General features: G+C 34.2%; 2 protein-coding genes across 2 annotated transcripts; both read right to left on the bottom strand.

Moving 5' to 3' along the window:
- Positions 1-16,997: 16,997 nt before the first annotated feature.
- LOC143563775 (glutathione S-transferase T3-like) lies at positions 16,998-17,532 on the bottom strand. The gene is made up of 2 exons (XM_077051242.1): positions 17,463-17,532; positions 16,998-17,383 (listed from the first exon to the last, which is right to left on the bottom strand). The coding sequence occupies exons 1-2, from the start codon at positions 17,530-17,532 to the stop codon at positions 16,998-17,000; spliced, it is 456 nt and encodes a 151-aa protein (XP_076907357.1).
- Positions 17,533-24,695: 7,163 nt separating this feature from the next.
- Positions 24,696-26,598, bottom strand: LOC143563786 (uncharacterized). Its single transcript, XM_077051253.1, has 6 exons — positions 26,525-26,598; positions 26,262-26,460; positions 25,274-25,635; positions 24,933-24,999; positions 24,777-24,830; positions 24,696-24,701 (listed from the first exon to the last, which is right to left on the bottom strand). The coding sequence occupies exons 1-6, from the start codon at positions 26,596-26,598 to the stop codon at positions 24,696-24,698; spliced, it is 762 nt and encodes a 253-aa protein (XP_076907368.1).

Here is a 26,598-nt window from a genome sequence, read left to right on the forward strand (position 1 = left end):
ATCGCCTAACAGCAGCTGGAAGCCGTGATAACTGATTAGGGTTCGTAGAATAGAAGATATAGGTCCAAACCTATTTTTCAGGTTATACTCATTCGTCGTGATACGCGACCAAAGATAGCTTCATTTTTGGATTCCTCTCGTCGACAAACCAAAAATTCTATATTATGGAACCCGTAACACATTTTCTAGCCCATGATATGCTCATTTTACTTCTTGGTCGCCTTTTGTCAACTCATATTGTTCAGTTTTAGCATCGGCTTCAGGTTTCTCATCCAAAATCTTCCCAAATCATTCTATAGCATCATCTTCACTTTCTTATGCTTCCTATATCTCAGAGCTTGTTTAATGAACGTCCTAATGGCTCCTGATTAACTAGTTTAAGCATCGAACACTTGCAATCATAAAAGAACTTAAAGTAATCGTGTTCGCAATATCTAAACTATTAAAATACATGAAATAACACATATATATACATGATTTATACCCGACCATCACATCCCCACACTTATCTTTTGCTAGCCCTCAAGCAAACTTTAATGCAAACATCAACCTCTATCATAGATATGACAATTACCACCATTAATACGAGTAAGGTCTAAGGTCATACTCGGTTTCCCAACGTTTTAGATTGACAACTCAACAAATACATTTAGTGACGTTATGAAAACAATAGAGCCGCCTAAACGAGTGTACTTTGTTTCCGGTTATGACATACATGTTCATACCCCTCACACTATATACATTCCTCTCGATTTAATATCTGGACTAGCTAGTATATATCTCTGCCCTCAAGTATCAAATATGAGTCACAACTTAATAAGCTTGCATTCAGTCATATCTCCACCCACTAACCACCGGTTGCATAAAGACTCAGACTAACAGGTTTTGCCGAGACTTAGGTTCGGGTGCAGAAGAGGCATATTTAGTGACTAAAGTGGATGAAACCCAGTTTATTCAAATAACAAACAACTCCTCAAAAACAAAAACAAAAACAAAAGCTGCTATTTTCTTAATCAAATATATAAGAATTTTCTTAACATCATGGCATTTGTATTTAAGTTTTTCGTTACCAGAGGTATGGAAAGCATGGCTAAATTCTTAAAATTAAACCGACATTATAATGTGATGCAATGTTAATCATTGGCAGATTTATAAATCAGTTGACCTGCAAAATAGTTAATATTATTAGTTAAGAGAGAACCTGTGTCTTGGCTCAATAAGCCCATGTGTTAGCCCAAAGGCCCATCGAAGATAGAGCCTTAAGTAGAGGTGCACAAACAACCCGAACCCGGAACCGGATCCGAAAAAATTACCCGGAACGGTTTTTTTAATACCAGGATTTTTAATACCCGTACCCGACCCTACCCGTAAGATACGAATAGGGTATGCATTTTAGTACCAAAACCCGTACCCGGAACCGGGCCCGATTTATACCCGGTAATACCCGAAACCCGGAACCGGTTCCATACCCGGAACCGGATTTTTCAAATACCCGAAACCAGGTTTTTCAAATACCCGATCTATACCCGAAATTACCCAAAAAATACCTAACAAATACCCAAACATACCACTAAAAATTGTAACCCCTTAAAAGAAATCCAATCTATACCCGAAAAAAACCCCCAAAAAAGCCCAAAAGTAGGGTTTTTTAATACCCGGATTCAAATACCCGGTTTTAGAATACCCGGTTCTATACCCGACCCGAACCCGATGCATAGGGCATGGTTTTTAGAGACAATACCCGGACCCGAACCCGACCCGGGTATTACCAATACCCGATTTTCTAATACCCGGTTCCATACCCGAACCCGGGTTTTTCAATAACCCGATTCGTGCACCTCTAGCCTTAAGAGTCTTTACTCACACCGCTCTCATGAGAAGAAACATGTGGGTTCGACAACGTCCGATTGGTGCAGATTGCGATGAAAGCGTCAAACACTTGTTAATTACGTGCTTGGTGGCGGACTTAGTTTGGCAACATGTTGGTTGTCCCCCCCCCCCCCCCCCCCTCCCCCCCTTTTGTATGCTTTTTCTATCAATGATGTTATGGATTATCATAACTGCTCTGACAGGAATCAACCAATAACAAAAAAAAAATTACTACAAGTAATCTCTCAAGCCAATATTTGATGCATCTAGAAAGTGGGGAATGACAAAGTGTTTAATGAGTTCAATTTGGATTCAAACCAAAAAATGGAGATAACATTTCTAAACTTTCTTTGGGTGGCCTTAATATCACAAAATTCAAGCTAATTGTGTTAAATAGTGTAAATTTGATGTATTGAACATGTAAGTATCTTTTGGTGTATAGATATTGCTAATTCATCTTGTGAATATAATATTACATTTAAAAAAAAAAGAATAATTGTAAGACCATCTCTAATTGGAGATTCTTGAAAGAGAGAAATAGTGGGGTGGTCAAGAGAGATGGTGAGGTGGATGATAGAAGGTGGGGTAAAAATCTTGTGGAAGAATCTACACAAAAACGGGTATGCGAGGGGAGAATGACGAATGAGGAGAGAGAATTGTATTTTAGTGGGTTAAGTGATATTTAACATCAAAAAACGCCATCAAAAAACACCTCTGTTGGTGATGCTCTAAGAGGCTGCTTGACAATTTAGTGTTGAATCAATAAAATGTCTGACTGATTAAGAAGTAGCCTTTGAATTACTCAGCATGTCTCTAAAACTAAACTATTAAGAGGTTTCATGAGCCGTTACAATGTGTAAACAAACAAACTCTACCTCTGACCCATTCATATTTAGCTTTTAATATAATCATTAAGAGGTTACTAAACAACCCTAAGTTTTTTCATGTGGCAGCCTAGCTGTCGGCTACTTTGCCTTTTTCAAGGGTGGATTCAACATGGTTTCAACGGGTTAACGAGAACCCATTTGTTTAAAATTTTACGTCGAAATGATACATAAAAGGTTTCAGTAAACCCATAAGATTTTTAAAACTAAGCCATAGAAAAAAGTTTAAAATAATGTAGTGGTAAACTCCTGCTTCATAAAACCCATCAAATCTAAATTTGAAAGCTCGAAAATTTAAGTCTTTCTTAAATTGAGTTTGGTAACTTTTTTTGTAAGCCATCCTTGTATTATTAATTGAACTTTTAAATAACTAAATAGAATGTTTTTACTTCGGTTACTTTTATACATGTTTTTTTCAATGACCTTGTAGTTATATTATGTATTTATTAAATTAATATAATGTTTTATTATGATATTGTATTATATGATAGTCTTCAACCAACTGTTCCAAAAAAATTAACATTTAATTATGCGAAATTCAAACATCAAAAAATAATAAAAAAATAATTTATAAGGGAAAAATCCTGAATTCGTCACTCACTTCTTATATGTTCAAATTTGCTGGCCTTTCAGAAATTTTGTATTTTTGTAATAGTTTTATCATCAATAAAGATCTTACTTTATTTATATTTTTTTGCTTTTACATATTTTATATATATATATATATATTAAAACCTAAGCAGTGGTTATCTCACAAATAATACTATTCATGCTATAGTAGTAGGATAAACCACTTAGGTTTATACATGTGTACAAGGTTAGTTAAAAAAAATTTGAGACTTTGCAACTCAATTCATTTTATGTGGTGCATACTTGATTCAATTACAAGATTATTTACCACTTTTGAATTAATTTTTAGTTACATGTCTAAGAATATTTGTTTTTTTTAATATGATTTTATTATTTTATTACTTACTTTTATAATTAATTTTTAGTTACATGTATAAGAATATTTGTTTTTGTTATATATTTATGCCTATGTTTTAATATAAATTTTGTTAAAAAGTGAGGCGTCATAACACGTGAAAAAAATTTATTAACTCTATGTTTTGTTAGCATTCACGTCGTACCGTACGAGTTTACGTGTATCAACGCTCCCGTCGCAACGCACGGGAAGGTTTACCAGTTTACTTTAAAAATTGATGATGGTTAGGTTATCATATTCTAATCGGGCTTACAAGGGCGAGGCAGTTGACTTTAATTTTCTAGTTTAATATTTAATATGCATGTTGGTTTCCAAGAAAATCAATAAATGAGACGATGATAAATAAACAACCCAACCTGACAGTTTTAACGCAACACCAAAAATTGTCGCTCTCAAAGTCTTATCTCATCTTCAACCAATTTTCAATAGAAAGAGACAAGGAATATATAGATAGTAACATTATTAAACTTAGTACTAGCTATTATACACACACACGTATATGTCATATGAGTTCATTCAATATAAAATTTCAAAAGAAATATTACATTTGATCTACATATCATAAAGACTCAAAAGTAAATATCCCGGCTAACGATTTTGTTATTTAATTTAATTCTACATTAAATTCATATTTTGCAACACGAAACATATCAATATAAATAAAGCACATCATCAGAAAACAGGCCTCAGTTTTTTTATTAATTTACATATATTTCATCACCAAAACAACCAAATTTTGCCACCCAACGACCTCAAATAATATCAAAACCTTGGGTTCCTTCCAAGGTCTCTTGTCCTTTGCAGTAACTGTCGAATCATCGTACTAATTCCGTTCCGTTTGTCTGTAACCTTCAAGGAGAAGTAAAAACATCCACCGGTTCCGACCACTTCTCACACATATCACCGGTGTTCCGAGTGGCCAGAGACTCAAAAGTGCCTTTGACTTTGCGTAAACATTTGTGGTAACGAATTCGCCAGAGAACTGCTTCTTTGTCTAGAGCTGCAGTGGATTGATCATGTGCGAGTTGGAGTTTAGTGGTGACCGGATTGGTAGCTCCGGTGCCGGAGTTTTGGGTCTCCGGTGAGGAGATGAAGTGAGATTTTGATGTAGACATGTTATGGTATGATATGAATGAAGGGTGAAGTTAAAGGCTTAAATGTGAGTGTGGTATTTATAGGTGTGATAATTTAATAAGTTGGCTGGATTTCTGTGGGCTTTGTGATTGGGAGGTGACCGTAACTGGTTTTGTTGTTTTCGTGAAAATTGTGGGTGTTTTTGGAAAGCACAAGATAACCCAGTTTCTATATAGTTATGTCGGCTTTTGGGATATATATCTTTTTACCGTGTATATCACAATAATGAATAATGCATGTGCAAGTACACTTAAAATAGTTAAAAGTATATAATTTAGTAGATTTTTGGTAAGTCACTCGAGCAACATGTAGGATATTTGAGATTTTGAGTCTTGTTTCAAATCCAAACGGCTCTAATTTTGCAAGTTCAGCACGAATCCTTTAAAAGTTATAACTCTTTAAATTAAACGACTCAAGCTTAAACATGTAAAACGTCTTGCTATTTGTTAAAATCTTATTTTAAAACGGTTCAAGTTTGTAGCCATTTATATAGTCTTACGTTTGAATTAAAACGGTTCAAGTTCTTAGCCATTTATATACTCTTAAATTTGGGCAACATGTGTACTGTATTTTAAGTTTCTTGTTATTTGTTAAATACTTATTTAACATTAGATACTGTATTTTACTTGATCAATCTCAAATTCTCACATATTCTAAAAATCCAAGAAAGGGTTTGGGATCCTTGGAAATGGTTTTGATTCTTACATGCTATGAAGCAATTTGGAAAAGTAGCTTGCTTAAAGAATTGGGGTAAAAGTTAAAAGGACTTGGGTCATGTTATATGTTGTGATATGATCAAGTTATATCTATACAGTTTTCAGTCAAAGATAAGTCCAGAGAGTAAATATGTGACATTCATAAGTCAAGAGACTGTAGTGTAATTTTAAAACAAGTGTACATATATATATGGTGATAGGCATGCCATTTTTACTTTTTTAGGGAGTATTTGATTGAGCTTAAGCTAAAATAGTTAAATGGATTTTCCAACAGGTGTCCTAAGTACACATCTAAAAAGCATTTATTATGTGAATATTCTGGTTGAAAGTACTATAATTGCATATTAATTATATCAATATTACAATTAATGTTGTAAAACTCCCGAGTAGGCGGCCGAGTACTCCCCGATTACTCCCTGCCTAGATCGAGTACTCCTTAGGTATTTTCCGAGTACTCGCAACTCCTCAGTCGACCGCCTAGGACCGCCTAACGACTTTTACAACATTGAATATAATAACAATCATATTTAATATTTTATTATTCCTTCCTAAATTTTCCCTTCATTAATGACTACTAAATAAAATTTTTCTAATTTCCTCTAAAATTACTTTTTTATCACTTCTAATTTCCCATCATTTTTCTAACAAGCACTTTTATTACCTTTCTCTCTATTTTTTTAAGATTAAATGATATAAAACATTACTATAATTCTGAGATGTGTTCTTTTTGGATCTGAATGAGCTTCCTAAGCAAAAGCGAATGAAAAGTGGAAAGGAATTAACGAGACAAGTAAAACATTGCAGACTTTGTAGATCTTTTAGTCACAACTTCGGCACATGCCCAGAGTGGCATGTTTCTAATGAGGCTAATAATGCCCAACAATTGGCTAAAAAAACTTGACATGCATAGTGAAGTAAATTGCAACCACATCTTTGATTATATATGTTAAAAATATTTATTCTTTAGGTGTCATATAATAATGAAATTACTTCTTTTTTTGATTTTTAAATGTTTAAATTTTAATATTAAAAAAAGTCACTGTTGGTTTTGGTGTAAAAAAATCACTTTCATATTTTAATATTTTTTACATATAAATGAATAAAAAATTGGTGGGAAATTATGTCACACCCCAACCTAAGGCGGAAATGCCAGGGCGTGATCTGATTGCTCACATCTCGAAGATACTATCATAATGTAAATGTGACAATACCTATTTAATTATTTTATTTCAAATGTGCACACAATATTCAATAAATATATACAATCATTTAAATTCAAGTTTTGTCTTCAATGTAACCCTAAGGTCTTTCTAAGTGTCCATACTTCAACTTCAAGCAACCTGCATATGCGTAGAAAATGAAGTTTTGTCAACAAACATATTGAGTGAGCTTATCACCAAGTTTTGACACCAAAAATAATGTTAATATAATAAATAAGCAAAACGTAATAAATGCGGTAATGAAATCAAACCATAAGCAAATAAGTTGTCGATTAAATCATTGCCAAGCGAATCGGGCGCCGGTAAATCAACCATGAGCAAATAAATAGAGTAAGACCGTTGCCAAGCGAATCGGGCGGTGGTCAATGAGAACCCTCTCCAATGGGATATGTTAAACGATTGCATACAAAGACAAATAAGCATATAACAAGCATATTTGATTAATCACACACAATTACACGTTTGCTATTTTTTGATATATATAGTATGGTATATGAATATGTTCCCAAAATGTTGTGAAAATTGAGTAAAATAGGGAAATGATAAAATTCACCTTAGATTAAAGGCAAGTGAGTATAATTAAGAATAAACGAGTCAACAAATAAGTGAGTCGTCCAATACGCGTCAAACGAGATAACTAACCAGAACATGAAACTTTGTGATATGAAACTAGAAATAAAAGCGAACTTAAGGCCGCTGAATCAATCCAAGCGGATGAGTAGAACTCTAGTTATGTTGAATTAAACGTTTAAGCGAGCTGGTACTGACCAGAATCCGAACAGTGAGTCGGAAGTCAGGTTTTGGGTAGTGGCCTTAAAATTTCGTTACGAGAATAAAAGTCTTCTGGACCGAACGTTGAATCTGACCAGAAGTGTGAGAAAATGATAAGTCAAAGTTGTTGACTGTTTTACCCTTTATCGGGTTTTAAAGCAATTGACCAGTCAATACCCTTCAATCTCAGAAATTGATTGAAGGTTATTGACTAGGGAATATGTATGAACGATTCCTATGTTTACAACGTACCCGGAAAGTGAAAGGATTTATGAGAAACGGAAGTCAAAGGTCCTATAGCAAGCAAAGTCAACGAACAAGTTTTGTATCTTCAACGAATATGCAAAAACCGAAGGGTTTGAGGATGATCAGAGGCTAATGACGGCTGAGAAGGCTCCTCTAGGGTTTGGGGTGAAGGTTTGTGGCAGAGATTATGAGTTGTTTATATAGGAAAAGCAATAACGAACTAAATATGGGCATTTTACTCGTTTAAGCAAGTATATGCGATTTAAAGGAAATAATCATCGATTTATTCATAAAGATCTGATCTTGGGCAGGGGAAAATGAATTAGAACTTGTATTTTAGTTATATTATGATTACTTGGTCCTCACTTCTCTCAAACATGCCTAAAATAAACGACTTTATACCTTAAACGAGCTAGAAAACGAAATAAAGTTAAACGATATGTGCAGGGTCTCTATAGCGCTGCGCGATGGTGAGGGGGATGCCCACCGCGCAACGCTCCGGCCTTCATAAGGGGGAATTTCATTTTTTACAAGTTTAGTCCCTATACTTCCTATAATGTCCAATTTTTGATTATTTTAAAGTTTAAACATAGAATAAATAACTTTCAGAACTTAAAGGGTATAAAATGAATATTAGAAACTTAATTACTTACAAATATTTGATTTTGATTAATATTAAAGATCTAAAAATGTTTCATTCGTAAACGAATACGGGTTTGGAAAATCCGAAATGTTACAAATTAGAAGTGATAAAAGAGTTTTTAAAAGGATTAGAAAAATTTTATTTAGTAGTCATAAATTGAAGGAAATTCTTTACATATAAATGAATAGAAAAATTGTGGGAAATTAAAAATGATGAAAGAGTAATTTTAAAAGGAATTACAAAAAAAATTATTTAATACTAATAAATGGAGGGAAATTTTAAGATGAAACGATAAAATGTTAAATATAGTAGTTTATTATAAGATTTATGTAATTAATATGCAATTTTAATTTTAACGAGAATATTTACATAATAAATGCGTCTTACATGTGCCCTAACATGTTAGAAAATCTCATAGTTAAATACTGGTTAGTTATGTAAAATATCATAAAAACAAAATAAAAATGCAAAGTGTTATCTCATCGTAGTTTCGTGCCTTCATGCGAGTGTTTAAGGGCGTTGGCCTTAGTGAGGGTTTTTTCAGATCGAAAGACGAGTGTATCCCAATGTAATACATCTAGTCAATAACCTATTTGAAGGAATTGTTGACCGTTAAAAAAAACAAGAGATATGTCATATATACTAAATTTTGAACCCGTGTATTACACAGGATTGTTAAATAATAAAAATAAATAAGGTACATTTTTTTGAAAGAAATAAACAAAATTAAAGTAAGAAGAAAATAAAATATATACTACAAATAGTAAGAAGCCTATAATCTCAAATTTACAAATTAGAATGAGATGGCTCGTTACAACAATATACAACATTTGTGAAAATTGTTTCGACCCATGGATATGTAGGATAAATAAGATGAGGAATTAGAGAATTATAAAGAAAATTCTAACCCATTTACCAAAATTATTTTGATCAATGACCCATGGATAGATAGATAGATAGATAGAATTAGATGAAGGGTTAGAAAGAAAATTATAACTCATTTGCTAAAATGGTTTTGCCCATAACCTATGGATATATAGAATGAATGAGAAGGGAGATTATACCAAGAATAAATATGGGATTGTCATATCATCCTCAATATTTTCTTTTATTATTAAGTTGGATTAGATTAGAATTAAATAACAGTGATGATGACGTGATAAGTACCGCATAAAGTGATAATAAACGTGAACGTAAGCATCATCAAATAGAAAACAAATAGCAATTATCACAAACAGCAATTAGACCGGGGAAACATACGGCAGAGGGAGAGTAGTCCCACGGTTTTGGATATTATCAACAACCTCAAACTTTTAAATGCAACCTAGATTTTGTGACTAAATGCAAGGAATAAGTATATTCTAATTTGATAATTCATTTTGCTTGTAATTAGAATTTACGTTACACCTATGGTTAAGGTTGGTTGGTTTTTTTTTTTTGTTTTTTTATGGTTAAGGTTTGTGAAAAGATTGGTGTAATTTTATATTGTAAACATTTTTTTTTCAACTTTTTGCTAGTTGTTTTAATGAAATTTACCGTTCAAAAAAAAAAAATGTGACACGTTTTATCACTGGACACAAAGTGTTAAAACAAGAGGGAAAGTTAAAATGTAAAGAGAGATAAAAATGAAAAGTATGAGAAAGATTTGTCGCAAAATACAAAAACCCCTAAAAAGTTTAAAAAAATAATAATAAAAAAATCATAACTCAAAATATAAAAAAAATTAAAAACTAAAATATTTCCCCTATCATTCTCATTCCAAGAAAAAAAAAGCACAATACCCAAAAAAAGACAATGACGAAAATAAACCAAAAACACAATAATAATTTAAAAAGGACATAATAGACCGTAAAATATAACACAATGTTAGTAATATAACACAATATGTAAAAAAACACAATGTCTAGAAATATAGATATAATTAATGACGAAAATTAAAAAAAAAACATAATAATAAATAAAAAGACACAATGATCTTTTTTCTTAATATTTTGCCCTTTTTTTAGAACGAGAAAAACGGTGAAAACATTTTTGTGTTTTTACTTTTTTCGGTTTTTTATTAAATTTTGAGTTATAATTGTTTTTATTAATTTCATTGAAGAGTTTTTGTTTTACGTCATCCTTCCCATTTTTATTCCCATTTATAGAATAGCCTGACGTAAAACAAGAATTACTATTAAGGTTTAGTCTAGCTGAACAAAGCTCGACCCGACAGCCTCATCAAAATTCCAATTCTCCTTATTTAACTTATAAAAGCTTGAGATCGATTTAATTATCTCAAATTTTATGTGTAAAGTTAAGCTCGAAACTAATGTCTCGTTCTTTTTATTAATCATATGTGTATGTATGCAACTTATTTCATATATAGTTATATTTGTATTTCTTTAGTCATATTTAGATACTTTATATGATAATATTTATTAGGAAAATTGTATTTTAACAATCCCAACTTTCTGTTATTGGTCGATGATAATCCCACCTTAGTTTATTCTCACCAGTGGTCCCAAATTTAAAAAGTTGGCTCTCAATGGTCCCCCGTTAAAAAAAACTAACGGCATCAAGTTTTTTTTCGAATTTCAAATTGATTTTTTAGGGCTTTCGATCGGAAGGAGGATACGAGTCAATTAACGTAAAACTTAGATCGGAATGATGCTTCAAATGGCTTGATTAGTGTTTCAAATCGGGTGTTTTAACTTCAAATTAACAAAAATTAAGTTGTTCGGAGTATCGTTGCGAGCTAAGTTTTACATCAATCGACTCGTATCTTTCTTCCGATCAAAAGTCTAAAAAATTAATTTGAAATTCGGTTAAACTTAACGCCGTTAGATTTTTTTTTTAACAGTGGACCATTGAGAGCCAATTTTTTTAAATTTGGGACCACTGGTGGAAATAAACTAAGTTGGGATTATTATCGGCTAATAACTGAAAGCTGAGATTATTAAAATCCAATCTTCCTATTTATTATGTAATAATATATCCTTTATAGGGGAGACTTTTTTTGAGAACCACTTTAAGTTTTACGAACTCGAAAGAACTCAATATAACAATTTTTTATTTGAATTTTTTTTGCATATACGTAATTATGTGGGTTAAATGTACGTAAAAAAAATTGTAGATTTTTTACGCACAGTGTCAACTTTTTATATAGGTGTAACAGACGTTTAAATTAGTGTAATCACTTTACATTTTTATTCACTCTCCTACTTTGATTTTTTAATCACATTTAATCTCAACCACATAATTTAATCTATTTAATTAATTGTGTGGTCAAGAATGAAGTTTTTAAGTTCTTAAAAATCAACAAGGCTTTCAAATTATCCCTCCCTATCCTTTATATATGATAGAGTGTTATGCTTATATAAACAATTGAATCCTTTTTTAGCACTCGAGCCTAATCAATCTTAGTATATGGCACAGACAGCTTGAGTTTGTTTGTTAAGGTGCTGTTTGTTTTTTAAGACAAAAACTGTCTGCAATCTGATTTTATGTCTGTAACTGAATATGTGGTCTGAAGGTCTGCAATATGAAAATATAATATTGTTTGTTTTCTAAACTGGATATCGTCTGCATAAGCTGAAAATTAGTTACCTATCATACATATCACAGTAGATAAAATTTATTTAACGTCCGTAAACTGTTAAAATAATTGGTAGTGGTGTACGAACTGTGGAAGTGAGTGGTGGTGGATTATTGGTGGCAGACGATTGTGGTAGGCGGTAATTGGTGGTGATGGACGATGGGTGGTGATGGACAGTTGTGGTGGGTGGCAGGCGGTGGGTAGTGGGGGTGGTGGCCGACGGTGGGTGGTGGTGGTGGACAATGGTGATGGGTGGTTGGTGGTGTTGATGGACGGTGGGGGTGGTGGCGGACATTGGGTGGTGGTGGAGGACGTTGGGTGGTGGTAGTGGACCGTGGTTGTGGCCGGCGGTGGGTGTTGGTGGTGATGGATGGTGGTGGTGGGTGGTGGCGGCGGACGGTGGTGGTGGTGGTGGTGGACATCGAGTGTTGATAGGATGTGAAGAAGTGTGAAGAAGTTGAGCAATAGCTTATTTTTTAAGACCATAAAAGCATTTTTCAATTATTTTTCTTCTAAAAAAATAAACAGTCTTCAGAAGCTTATGTCTGCACACCCGCAGACGTAAGCCCCTTACAGACATTTTAAGCAAAAACAAACATAACCTAAATAAACTTTAATTTAGACTCATAAAGCATTCATATCCTATCCATTATAATTTATGAGGGGTGTTTTTAAAATATAGAGAGTGGTTTAAGGTGTTGTGAATACAGGAGAGAGAAAATGCAGTAATTTTTCTTTATACTTGAAAAACTACTATTCACCTATTATAATTTTTTAATACTTTTTAAAAATGGTTGTGAGTAAAAGATAGAAAAATATAATAATAAAGATATAAAAAAATATTATTAATTAAAATGATAAGAGAGAATATAATGAATTTTAATGTAATTTTGAATTTAAAAATAGAAAAATGAATATGACTGCTCTTATCATAATTTGTTTTTAAATCTGAAGGATCCAATCATAAATACTTGTCAACCAACATACATATGCGTGCAATATGAAAACCAAAGCACTTTATTTTATTTATTTTGAATTGTATATTTTTTTTCTATCTAAATTCTTCAAATCTTGCAATTATAAGAATTTAAAGTTTTAAGCCAATCACATATCACATTTATAAGAAGAGACACCATATCACAAGACTAATAGGTCACTGGTAAATTGATCGAACTCTTTATGTATACATTAATGTGTCATCTTTATTATTATTTTAATTTAAAACCTCTTTTTTCATTCTATTTCTCTTAAAAATTGTAAGCATAAGCATACCTCAAGACAAAAGTTTATCACTGATGGGTTCTATCAACTCTCGACCAAGGCAACATGTTTTCTTGTAATACCAATCTCAGACATTGAAACTAAAGTGACATTTTGAGATTGTGGTAGCGATAAAGTCTGGTCCTGATGGTTTTATTGTTATATTTATCAAACCTTTTGGACGTTGTTTAAACGTGATTTCAAGAAGATTATTAATCATTTCTTATTAGATGGTAGAACTAACGAAGGATGTTCTTCCTTGTTCATTACTTTAGGTTGTTCTTCCTTGTTCATTACCTTAATTCCAAAGAAGAAAGATCTCCAAGCCTTAGCAGACCACATATCAATCAAATGAATTGGACTTCGAATGTAAAGCATTTTTTTAAGGTGGACTTCAAAAATCCCCTCTATGCTTTGAAATGAAATTTTTGGATTTGATCTTACTACAAATGAGTTTCCTTAGTAGACGTTGAAGATGGATAAAATGATGTTTTTCTTCAATGAGATCATCAGTTCTTGTTAACGGGGGTCCCACAAGGGAATTCCAAGCTCACCATTGTGATTTGTGTCTGACATGGAGACCCCTTATCGCTTTCTTTTGGCGGAAGGTTAACACTAATCGAATTGGTATTACCCATTTGCTATTTTCTCTATTTAAAGCTCCGATCCTTGTTATCTCTTTAGAAAGAATTCGTAAAAAGCTTACATGGGGCGATAACAACACAAATCCAATGTACATTGAGTTGCTTAGGAGAAAATTATGGTATCTAGATATGTTGACGGTTGGATGTTGGTTCATTGAGAGCGGCAAATCTCACATTATCATCCAAACGATGATGGAAATCTAGTGTGGAAGATTTAATGTGTGCAACATGGTAATAACATTCTGATATGCTAAAAGTAGTCTAATAAAAACACGCTAATCTAGACAGTAAGTAATAAATTCTATACTCTTAACTAAACTAAAACAACTAACCGGCAAGTGAACCGATCGACTCTAGTACAGCTAAGTAAGTCCGGATATCGAACCCACAGGACTCTTTAAATTACGTTTACTAGCTAATTAGACTCAACTACAGACACGACTTTATTATTTGTTTAAGGGGGGGTTTTACTAATAAACTAATTAAGAAAACTAAAGACGACTAAACTTAGAACTTGGACTTAATTCAGATGATGATGAACAACCACCTAGGCTAGAATCCCCTAAGTTTCAATTATCAATTAACCGGGAGACTATTTAGTTATGGAACTGGGATCGTGAAATAGACGCTTAAGAGAAAGCCCGAACAGGACCCCTGACCCTTCTCAAGAGACACCTATGGGTTTCTAATAAGTTTTAACACACACTAGTATTAAAAATCAAGTTTCCTTACGGTCACCTAATTAATTAAAAACTAGTTCCTTTATACAAAATCCTACCTTATAGCGCAGAAATCAAAGACAGTCTAATATATTCAATTGACTTGATAGCCAAAGTTAATCAATCAAAACCTAGACTGACTCCTTACGAAGAACTAAATCTAGCAATCATGATCAACAAAGACCTATCAATAACCTAGCACCTTACAGCTATTTAGGTTAGCAGCACACTTAGGTCTATTTAATTAAATAATATTATTCCTATGATCTTATTCGAAGTCAATCATAAAATAGTCAAGAACACAAAGTAGATGACCTAATATCAACATATCATAATGACAAACAATAATCAAGGAAACTATGGAATAATAAAACTCAACAAACAACCCTAAGCACACATATGCATCAATTTAATATAATTAAACCTTTTACTAGTTCGTAAAACCATAACGATAAATAAATCTCAAGTCAAAATCAAACATCAACAAAGGTTCATCATAAGCCTAGGCAGTCTATAATGTTGAGCCTACCATGGTAAAATCAAACAAAACGATAATAAAGGAATTCATGGTGGAAAACAAAAGAACGAAAGATTAAAGGCGATAAAACTCGTGGTCTTCGTTCTTGATCGATATGCACGCCACCGTATGATTTCAAGCCTCCAAAATCTCCAAAAGATCACTTCTAAAGCTCCCAAAATCGTCCCCACCATTTAGGGTATTCATGTTATGTTTAAGGTTGAGTTTAGGGGTCTTTATATAGGAAAAATCAAGGCTCAAACCCTAAAATCGTAGAATATTCTGGAAAAATGCCCGCCGCACCGCGCGGCGGGCTTTAGCCTCCCCACCGCGTGGCACTCCAGAGAAATGGGAGAGGGGACCGGTCTGGTCCGGTCCGGTTTGTTTCCTGATGCGCTCTGGTTCAATTCTGATGCTCCGGTTCAATGTTTTAGCTCATTTTTCGCTCTTTTTAACCACGATAAACCTCCGAAACCTACGTGATTCAAATATGTTAGTAATATACAAATTTTAATAAAAACCAAACAAAAACTAATAAAATATTATATAAAAGGTATACAGGATTTATGTATATTAAGCGATATATCACATTCATTCATTGTAATACTAGGACATGACATCCGATCCCATTTAAAGCAAGCCTATCCCCTACATGTTTAGAAGAATACCACTAGAGACTAGAGTTAAATATGATTTGACAAAGTTGTCCATAGATATTTAAAGCTATTTCCAACCTTATTCGAACTTGAAAGTGACAAATTATTGAAGATTGTTGTATCATTGAGGAGACAAATTACGCATCAATGATGACTGGGGTGCATCATTTGGCTTTATTCTTTATAATTGAGTCCTCAAGACAACCTTCAATGAATCAACTAATCAAGGCCTTCGGCAGATTACTCTATTTATGATTTAAAACTTTGATTACCTCTTTTCGAGGAAGGTTGGAAGGTAAGAAGCTAAGTGCCGAACAAATCAATCTATGGTACACAAACAAGAAAAAAAAAACTAGAAAGGGGTCGGTACATTTGTCCACCCAACCCCCGATAATGACCGACCATACTTCTCTCAGCTGCTTCACTTTCTCTACCTCAAAAATGAAGAAAACGATATATTCGTCTAGTTATTATTAGACTAAGGCTTCATGCTATTAGGGGGGGGGGGGGGGGGGCTTCGAAGCCCCTCCACAGTGCCACGTCAGCGCCACGTAGGCACTGGGGGGCATCGAAGCCTCAAGGCATAATGCCCCTCTATGGTGAGGGGGCTTCGAAGCCCAACCTTTTTTATTTTATTTTTTTTTTAAAACAAAAAAACTAATACAAATAAAAATAAAAAACAAATAAATAAAAAAACCAATACAAATAAAAATAAAAATCCTACAAATAAAAATATAACTAATGCTCGTCGTCGTCGTTCTCGTCCTCGTTTGCATATTTGGCCAATATCTTTGCTCTTCTTTTTTCCATCACCGCCCGCGACACAGGATCTAGATGCGATAGATCTTTTGTGATGAGCTCGAGTTCCTTTTGTTTCGTTCGCTCCTTGTGGATCGCTTTGTATTCCGCAAGCATCGCCTTTCTTTCTTCGTGCACCTTCATGAGGCCCTCCTGTATTTGTTTTTTAATGTTAGCAATCTCGGAAAGCCTCCGCTCCAAGTTTTCAAGATGCGAGCTCGTGTCGGAACTCTTAGAGGATATGGTTCTGGACGAAGATCCTCCACCTCTAGCCGTCGCCTAGGCTTTATCTCTTCCTAACGGCCGTGGCAACTCATCCGGTTCGTCAAAAATTAATTCCGGATCCAACTCGTTTAGATTAATTTGACAACGACGACGGCGATTGATCGGCCGAAGTAGACGTTGTCTTTGACCGTTTGGACGGTCGCGGTGGTGATGATGTCGGGACCGTATGCCACTTTGGCGAGCTTATGCATTGTCTCCAAACATCCAACATGCTAAAATCTTTATTATAAAGGGCTTTGTATTGTTTTAAGCATGTCTCCAACACATCGGCATCGCCCATGCCGCTTTTTCTGTTGTTCTGCACGCGGGTGTGAACGGCTGTGAAGTCGGTTATTTGTGTGCGTAATGACTTCCATTTGTTGTAGACGGAGTCATTCCCGCGATACTCTCCTCGACTCATTAAAGCAAAGAACTTGGTGCGTATTTGTACCCAAAACTCCGACGAATGTTTGCCGTCACCTTTGATACATATAAAAGCTTAATATTAGTAAACAAAAAAATATAACATGGAAAACATATAAATATTTTTATAATATACCTTGAATCGAGTCTTCGGAAGAGTCGATCCACGCTAAGGCTAACGCCATTACCTCGTCCGCTTCCCACATTTGTCGTTCGCCATTTTCGGTTGTTCGAACGTCACCCGGGTTCTTTTTTTTATGACTTCTTTTTGGACGCGGACTTGCGTTTCGGGTACTTGCGTTTCGAGTACTTGCGAGGACGTATACGGCATTGGCGCCCGAAAGAACATATCGGGGGTAAACGGTGGCATGGGTGGAGGAATCGTCGGTCGTTGTTGGTTTGCATAGAACGGGTTGCTAAGGTCGACGTTATTTGCGAGCAAACTAGCCCACCACATACAACTCGGATCCCACGGGTTTTGATTCGGGTTCGGGTTTGGGTTTGGTGTTGAGCTTGAGCCCATATTCGGGTTCGGGTTCGGGTTCGAGTTTGGGTTTATGATTTGGTGTGAAGATAAATGTTATGAAGATGATTAAATTTGTGAAGATGAATGTTGTGAAGATGGTTAAATTTGGTGTGAATATGAAAGTTGTTTGAGTAAAATGGAGAAAAATGTTTGAATTTATATATAAATGTTAATTAAAATTTTTTTTAAACGACTATATTTTCGTTGGTGGTGGGCCCCCCACCTCACCCCTTTCCGCGCCCATCTTTCCCTCCACCTTTCCCCCCTCCACGCCCCACCTATCAGCGCCCCTCTACGGTGTTTGAAGCCCATCGCGCCCGTCTCCCCCTTCCTTCCGCGCCCATAACGCATAGTCTAAGTGTTATGACAAGTGGGGAGGTGCCACCCACTTGCCACCTCAGCCATTTCTATTCTCCAAGCCATAACACTATGATGTAGCACCAATTTCTTCCCCACCTGCTCGCCATTGTGTTAACTCCCATAGGAGAAAAACATGTGAGGTTCATGCCTATTATAACCAATCAACTTTTTTTAAATACCTTGGTTAATACCTCTCCGGCTCTTCATTACACTTGTTTTTTGGGTTGGTTAGTTAAAGCCTTCTGCTTATTTGGCAATGACTTTGTGTTTTAACTAACCAATCCATAGCACATAGGGTATGTTTGGTTGGAACTAATGAAATAGAGGGATAATAGAATTGGATAATGAATGGAATGAATCATTATCATTTATTTCTCTTATTTGATTAGCCTATTAATGAAATAAATTATTATTATTTGTTGTTTAGTAGTATCCACAAAAAATGTATGAACGAATAAGTAATAAAAATACTCATATATCAAAATAACTATTTTACCAAAAAAAAAATTGCAATGGTGATGGTGACGATTACGGTGACGACGCTAGTGGCGGCGATGGTGGTAGTGGTAGGGAGGCTGCGACGGTGGTGGAGGACCTTGAGGTCAGGTGGTGGTGGTCACGCAACGACAGTGGTGCGGCGGTAGTGGTGGTTGTTGTTAGGTGGTGTTGTTGAGAAAACAAGGTGAAAGATAAATGGAAAAAAAAGGGAGTATGAAGGAATTGTTTTGATGGAATGAGATTCCATGTGTAATGGGCGATTCCATTCAATTGAGCAACCAAACACCACTTTTTTCATTTCCACGTAATGAATCTTTTAATTCTCCTTGTCATTACCGCATGCCGAACACTACCATATTATTATTATTATTATTAGGTAGTGTTTGGTACGAAGGAATGGAAGGCGGAATGTAATGGGTCATTCCGAATGAATAAAAAAAATACATGTTTGGTTACCATACATGAATGGAATAGATCATTCAATAAGAAATGAAACTACTTTCATTTTTAAGATTTTCATTCCTTTGGGTATAAGTGCTTTTTTTTTTCATTTCTTCAAGGAATAAAAAAGTCAAAAGAGTCAACAATTATTATTAATATTATAATTATTATATTTTTATTATATTATAATTATAATTATATTATTATTATTATTATATCATTGTCACTATTTTTTGTATATATAATATAACTATTATTATAAATTTATATTATAACTATTACAACATTATCAATGTTATTATTTTAAATTTGACGAGTTAACATTTAAACATGCATACTTGATTCAGCATTGTTACGATTATTTTTATTCGGTTTAATGATCTCCTTGCAACGCGAGAGTCTAAAAGATTAGTTAATATTATAAATATTCGTATTATTCATAATAATATTTATTTTTAGTATTATTATTACTAATAAAAATATTAACAGTAATAATAATAATATAAAGTGATTAATCATTGCATTCCTACATGGTAACCAAGCATCACAATGGAATGGTAATGATCTATTTTATTCCTTTATCTTTATCGATCAATTCCATTCCCTCATTATTCCATTATCCCATACCAAACATACCCTTAGGTTTTTTCTTAATACACTGAGCAAAGAATGTGAATAAATAACAAAGACTAAGATAAACAATACGCTCCCAAAAATAAAAAAAGATCGTCTTCATTGTTTCCTTCAATAGGCTATTGAAGTTGCTTTAAACATGCTTAATAAAAATGCTTAGATAATTAAAATTGAAGTATGAACTGATCGTAAAGTGACGTCACCTTATCATCTTCAGAGGGTTCTTATCTTTATCCTCTACGGCAAGAATTATGACATTGTTACCATTTCATGAAAATGACATCATATAAAAATTTTATTTTTATTATATGGTTTTGATAAAATATACAAAACCACGGTCATATGACTAAAGTAAAAGCATTTGAGAGCAAGTCACAAACGTGTCTTATAACATACATTCATGCAAAAGTGTCAAATGATAAACGTATAAATTGGGTTAAATCTTGTTTAAAAGGTAGAATTATAAAGCAAAAATGTTAAACGTATAACCTTTTGATGGAATATCAGTTCGTGAAAATTTTGACTTTAGGCAGTATTTTTTTTATATACATAAATACTAAAATTGACACAATTTTTTTTACATGATATCACCATCTAGCTTATGTTTTTCGAAAGAACCTTCGCTTAAGTTAATATAAGAATGATTTTCAATCAAATCGGTGAAGGCTATTAAAACCAAGTTTTTTATTTAAATTTTTTTCTTCTTTATAAAATTTAAAATGTAAAATTTAAGAAAGATCCTACTCGAAATTTTAGATGGTATTTGGTTTGCAATTGGGTTTGAATATGAGCATATATACTTTTTTAAAATAAGGAAAATTGGTTTTTATTGTTCCCAATTATTTTATTTTAGTCGGCGTTGGTCCCAACTTTCATTTTGGCTGGCAACGGTCCCAACTTTAACATTCGTTTCTTCCACCAGTCCGCGACTAAAGGAGTATGACGTGTGTGAATATATGTATATAAATTTAACTAAAAGTTTCACACAAATCGGGTTTTAAAAATGGTTTTCACCAACAACCAAACCACACACAAAAGGCAAGTGTACCTATCGTTTGTAGCAAAGTATCGGTAAGAACCGAGTGTCAATCCATGGACACGGCTAACTTTTGATACTAAATCTTTGTAATTAATTTAACCAAACAAACAATCCAAGTAATTTTTCAAATAACTAAACTAGCATTTAATAATAACAAAGCAAGTAAAATACAACTAACAATCAATCCAAACAAGGCTACTTAGACTATGCATCCACTCAAACTTAGTAACAAAATAGCAATGATAATGACAAACATCATGTATTAAGCACCAACATCAAATTCCAATCAAGGCAACCTAATACTAGCAACAAAACAACATGATGGGTTTTCAACAAGTTAATAACCATATATTAGTAAGTTTGTCAAAACCACCTAATCTCATAATCAAAGGAAAGCTATAATGAAAACAACAAACTAACCACTTAAAATCATGTAAAAATAGACAAGTTCAAGAACACTAGTTAAACATATGAAACTTTTAATTAGCAAAATATGAACCAAGAATTATGGCCTTAATCCCTAGCAAATATTAACCAACTCAAAGAATCATATTGTCACCATACAATTTTCCAATATCAAGTGATAGGTTTCATGCTTGTTAAAATTCATAACCAAGTTAATTTCCACTAGTCATTCCTAACTTAATGATATAAACAAATTATGCATACACAAACTAAGTTCATAAACAAATGCTCAACACATAGTTTTCCAACATATTATGGTTAAACATCTATCAAACTAACAAGACTAGAAATTAAAACAAGCATTCAACCATCAAACTCTATTCAAGAACATGTCATAAACTTGAAGAACACCAACTTGTCAAAATCATGCATAGATAAATATCACATAAGCAAAAGCTTCAACATAATCTAAGTAACAAGAGTACTTAGCCCATAAGGCTTGATACAACAAACAAAATCAAAGTAATCTTACAAATCATTGTCAATAACAAAAGATTGCAAACTAAGATGAATGATGATTGCTACTTGAAAGGATGATCACACAAAGATGGAAGCCTTGAATTCTCTCTAACACACACAATAATTTTTCCAGCAATTCAGAGAATTTCCGTAAGGCTCCACCCATAAATGAAGAGAATTGAAGGCTTATAAGCTGTCTGGTCACTTGGCACGGTCGTGCTAAAAAGTGCACGGTCGTGCCCAGATATAGTAAGTCAATGTTTTGCTTTCTCCCGACCAATTTTGCAGTTTTCTCTGATTTGGCACGGTCATGCCAAAAAATGGCACGGTCGTGCGGCTCGGCACTGGCAAGCATGGTCGTGCAGGTCTGGCACTGGCAAGCATGGTCGTGCAGGTCTGGCAGAATGCTTATTTTGTCCCCGAAACGCCCTCTTTTCATGTTTTCTTTGTCGGGCGGCCGCCCGGACCTACAATTTCGCAAATAACTCTAATAAGTACCAAAACCAATGAATTTGCATGGAGTTTAACACAAACATGAGGACAATTTAATGCAATAAGATGTACACTTTGGGTTACATCAGAGTATTAACTCCGTTATGTTTTTGTTGATGTGTCAATCTGAGTTGTCAAAAGGCTATGACATGACAGCCTACGTGGCTATAACTCTGTTTATGTTCTTTATACTAAACCATAATCTCTCCAAACGTTCATTCACACTTTTGTATTCCTAATTCTCTCTCAAGCCCTAAACGAATAATTGAATCCATTACACTCTCAAGCCCTAATGACACTCTGTAAGCCCTAATTCTGTAAAGGTAGTTGAACAGAGCAGTTATGGCGCCGCCGACGTGGAGGTAACCGATGGGAGACGGAGCGAATCAAACAAGGACTTGTCGGTCGTACACAATGTTGTTGTCGTCTGAAATTGATGCGGGTATTGAGAACTTCGGTTTCGAACAATGGAGATACTAACAAAAAAAGTGTTACTAGTTTTGTGGGTTTGTACTGACGGACGGAGTAGCCTTGACGATGGGAGAGTTAATCGAGTGCCCTAGCCGGCGTTGATGCCAATTCCGGCTAGAGTCGCCATTTTCATCATCTACAACTAGGGATGGCAACGGGTCGGTTTTAGCTATTCCCAAACCCATACTCGATTATGAAAGCTTGTCCCAAACCCGTTGGGTTTTAAGCGAGTAATTACCCGTCGGGTTTCGGGTGTTCCCATTGGGTTTCGGGTTTCCAATCGAGTTTTGTCAAAATACCCATTGGGTATACCCGACCCAAAACCCATCGAGTTTCTATCGAATTTTGACAAAATATAATTAATTGATTATAAATAATGATTAACATAAAATAAAATGTCTCAAATAATTGATATAACAAGTTTTAGCAAATAAAATATTTAAAGTATACTATATATAAATTATAGAAAAAGTTATGTCGGGTACATCGGGTATATAATCGGGTAAACGGGTTAATGTTATCGGGTAATCGGGTCGGGTAACCGGATATATTACAAATCCCAAACCCGTCCCAAACCCACGAAAAATTTCAAAACCAATCCCAAACCCGTTCCAAACTCTAATGGGTCGGGTAATACACGTCCCATTTATGTCGAGTTTCGGGTTTTTCCATCGGGTTCGGGTTCATTGCCATCCCTATCTACAACTACAAGAAGATAACAATTAACGTTGAATTGTGATTTGTGAGTTGTGACTAGACCGGTTTGTAATGTAATGGATTTGATTATTCGATTAGGACTTGAGAGGGAATCGGGAATACCGATTAGGACTTGACGGCGAAGGCGGACTCGTTGGAGAAGTCGACGGCGATGCCGATGCGGCGTTGGGCGGTGGTGGTGGGGGTGGCAGGAGTGGCGGTGGGACGGTGGTGTGGGGAGGTGGCTGCCACGTAACATTTTTTTGACAACTCAGATGGACACATCAGCAAAAATATAACGGAGTTAGTACTCCGTTAGTCGCAGACTGGTGGAAGAAACGAATGTTAAAGTTGGAACCGTTGCCAGCCAAAATAAAAGTTGAGACCAACATCGACAAAAATGAAATAGTTAGGAACAATAAAAATCAATTTTCCTTAAAATAAAAGTGTATGCGAGAAATAACTCAGGCTTAAGTTTAAGAAAATTCATCTTTAAAAAATATCACATATGGTATGACTTTCATATTAAATATTTCACTGATCCCACAAATCAAAATTGCTTGTTATCTTTAGATGCATTGTAACTCTTAACTCATAATAAAGTGAATTTTTCAAGTTTAATTTTAAAACAGTAACAATAGTGAGTGTGTACAATACAAATCTTCAAAGAAATCGCTAGTGCATAAGTTAGTAGGCAATAAGATTTTAGGGCGTGAAGTAATACAATTTCATGAAATTTACTTATTAAATTACTTGGCTGGTTTGGCCATTAACTTTTTTATAACTTTATTTTTTTAAGGTTAGCTTACAAATTTATTTCTTTAAAGTTAGCTTATAACTTTATTTAGGACGTATTTTGATAAGCCTTAATTGATATTTTTTTTATGATGCAATTTGACATTATTACTTTTGTAATTAATGTTTCACTAATTAAACATATGTAATAGTGTAACACCCTTGACAGTATGCATATAAAGTAAAGAGTTTATACTTTAAAAATTAAAGTAGAAAATTCTAATTCTATTATTTTATTAGAAAGCAACACTTATAGTTAACTATTTCTGAAATGCGGTGTCACAAAACTTGAATATGATAACTCAACCAAACGCATGAAACATTTAAAATTCATTGGGTGAATATCACATAAAGACAGCATATGAAGCCTGCATTATGATATATTTTTTCTTACACTTGTCTATTTCTCTCTTGCATTATGCTAAGCAATAATCCCTATCCCAAAATCACAACCTTAATAGCAATATGTTTATATAACCTTTTATTGTTAGGCATTAAATCTATACGTTTTTTAAAACAAAATTAACCAATTAGTATATAGTGGGGATCTTGTTTATATATACTACTGACTTTACCAAGCAAACAGCTACGCTGTAGATATCTGCAAGTAAATAAACATCATCAGCCAACTTCAATAGTTTTAGATCAAATAGTATATCTGAATTAATTACTTTTAAAAACTAATTTAATTGGAATCAATTAATAAATAAATAAATAAATAAAAAGCTAACCTGATAAATGAATGGATCACATCTCCCTCCAGCTCCTGACCTTCTCACTTCCTCTTTCCTAAGCAAACTGCCATTTTAAATTAAGTACCAGTTATATTTAAAATAAAGATAATATCATTTTAATTAAAAAAAGCATTTTATTAACAAAAATAAAAGCAGCAAAAGAGTGTGTTAAACAGAAGTCAGGTAATCTAACGGCCAGTAATTAGAGATATGCAAGACGGCTAGGATGAAGACACGTAATGTGTAATATCATAACACGTGGCACTCCGGTTTCATAACACGTATATGCAGTGTGCCACGTGGCGTGTTTTTACAGGAAGAGAGAGATTAAGCTTTACATTCTCAAGGCTTTGCTGGTGTCAGGGCTGTCACCGAGCAACTGACGGATCCTGACTTCGGAAGCACATCCGTTACGAGCCAGCACTTTCAATATGGCTTCACAACGGCGGTGTAGATGAGCCGAGCTGAATAACAGATACGCCGGCTTTTTATTTTTATTCTTATTCTTCTGAGCTAACGACTTCTGCCTCCTCATCTTCGACATCCAGCTTCCCGAGCTGCTTGAGCCAACAGACAAACACGACGGGTGTTCCGTCGTCAGTGACGAGCTAGTTGAACCACTAACAAGCTTCTGTTCAGTGTTACATATTTTACGGCTATCGGAGATCCATAACGTCTTCGATCTGCTCTTTCGCACCACCTGCAAATCGTATCGATTAAATCAACAGAAGTGAAACAATGCCGTGTGCGATAAGTAATTAGGCACATTCAAGTAGATCTGAGATTTTAAATACATATCTGAATATAAACAATCAGCATTAAAACATTTATTTAAAATCCGTATATCAAATACGAACAGATCGAGAACGTAAATCATCAATAATGAATCGAATCGAACGTGAAAATCAAGCAGAACGTAAATATAAGGCTTCGTGTATCAAACCGAAACGGATTGAGAACGTAATTCATCAATAATAAATGGAATCGGACGTGAAATTCAAAGCAGAACGCAATTTATATCTTAAAATCGGAATATAAGGCTTCGTATATCGAGTGGAAATGGATAGAGAACGTAAATCATCAATAATGAATCAACTCGAACGTGAAAATCAAAGCAGAACGCAATTTATATCTTAAATTCGAATATAAGGCTTCGTATATCAAATTGAAGAAGGTCGAGAACGTAATTTATCAGTAACGAATCGAATTCAACGTGAAAATTAAATTAGAACTACAATTTGATCCTAAATCGGTATATTCTATCAAACAGAGCTTCAAATTGATCGAATCAGATTATGAAATCAACAAATAATTGTAAACGAGTACCTTAAGCTTCAATTCACGTTGAGAACGAGCGACAGCATTAGCAACCATACGGAGACGACGTCCATGAGCTTCATCAGACGACACGTCATCGCTACTTACAGTAGACGAAGCAGAAGATCTCGAAAACGATTTACCGAACAGCAAACTCTCACAACGACGACGATCAACATTGCAGTAATTACCTGTAGACTCCTCAATGCTAAACGAAGAAACGCTCAATTCAGCTTCAAATTGATGATGATAGGTTTAATTGAGTTAGTTACCTTGGGGAGGAAGAAAGAAGGAGAAGAGCTGAAGCAACTATACGTTCGTCGTAATTTGGAAAGCGTGATTCCAT

Source organism: Bidens hawaiensis, unplaced genomic scaffold (genome assembly GCF_021521415.1).
Source record: "Bidens hawaiensis isolate Kalapana, Puna unplaced genomic scaffold, B.hawaiensis_p1.1 tig00001206_1, whole genome shotgun sequence".
Taxonomy (NCBI): domain Eukaryota; kingdom Viridiplantae; phylum Streptophyta; class Magnoliopsida; order Asterales; family Asteraceae; genus Bidens; species Bidens hawaiensis.